Source organism: Helobdella robusta (assembly GCF_000326865.2).
Source record: "Helobdella robusta unplaced genomic scaffold HELROscaffold_6, whole genome shotgun sequence".
In the NCBI taxonomy this organism is placed as follows: domain Eukaryota; kingdom Metazoa; phylum Annelida; class Clitellata; order Rhynchobdellida; family Glossiphoniidae; genus Helobdella; species Helobdella robusta.
The window spans coordinates 5,149,553-5,150,158 of NW_008705330.1; the positions used below are offsets into that span (position 1 = coordinate 5,149,553).

Below are 606 nucleotides of genomic sequence, written 5' to 3' on the forward strand. Positions count from 1 at the left end.
ACAACAACATCAACATAAACAACAGCATCAACATAAACACCAACATCAACATAAACAACAACATAAACATAAACAACAACATCAACATCAACATAAACAACAACATCAACATAAACAACAACATCAACATCAACATCAACAACACCAACATCAACATAAACAACAACATCAACATAAACATAAACACCAACATCAACATAAACACCAACATCAACATAAACAACCACATCAACATCAATAACACCAACATCAACATAAACAACAACATCAACATAAACACCAACATCAACATAAACAACAACATCAACATAAACATAAATAACAACATCAACATCGACAACAACAACATCAGCATCATCTGGAACGCCAGCATTACATAATAAACATGTCTTCAATCCGAACGCAGAGGAAAAATACATCAACATTTAATTGATGCATTGCATATTTCAACAAGACTTCAAACACACGCACATCACACACGCACGCACACACACACATACATACACACACGCACACGCAAAAGCATGCACATACATACACACCCCACACATATAACATTTATTGTGTTTATCAATTCATCTGTTCGCCCGTTCGTTTATTTATATA

The 606-nt window shown here is 34.0% G+C and overlaps 1 protein-coding gene across 1 annotated transcript in view; it reads left to right on the forward strand.

Moving 5' to 3' along the window:
- The window catches only part of HELRODRAFT_164497 (hypothetical protein), a gene marked incomplete at both ends in the record, with an annotated part of 2,052 nt that extends 1,672 nt beyond the window's left edge, over positions 1–380 (forward strand). Inside the window, one exon of the mRNA XM_009029425.1 lies at positions 26–380. Coding sequence (XP_009027673.1) covers positions 26–380 — 355 coding nt within the window. The remainder of the gene's footprint in view (positions 1–25) is intronic.
- Positions 381–606: the final 226 nt, after the last annotated feature.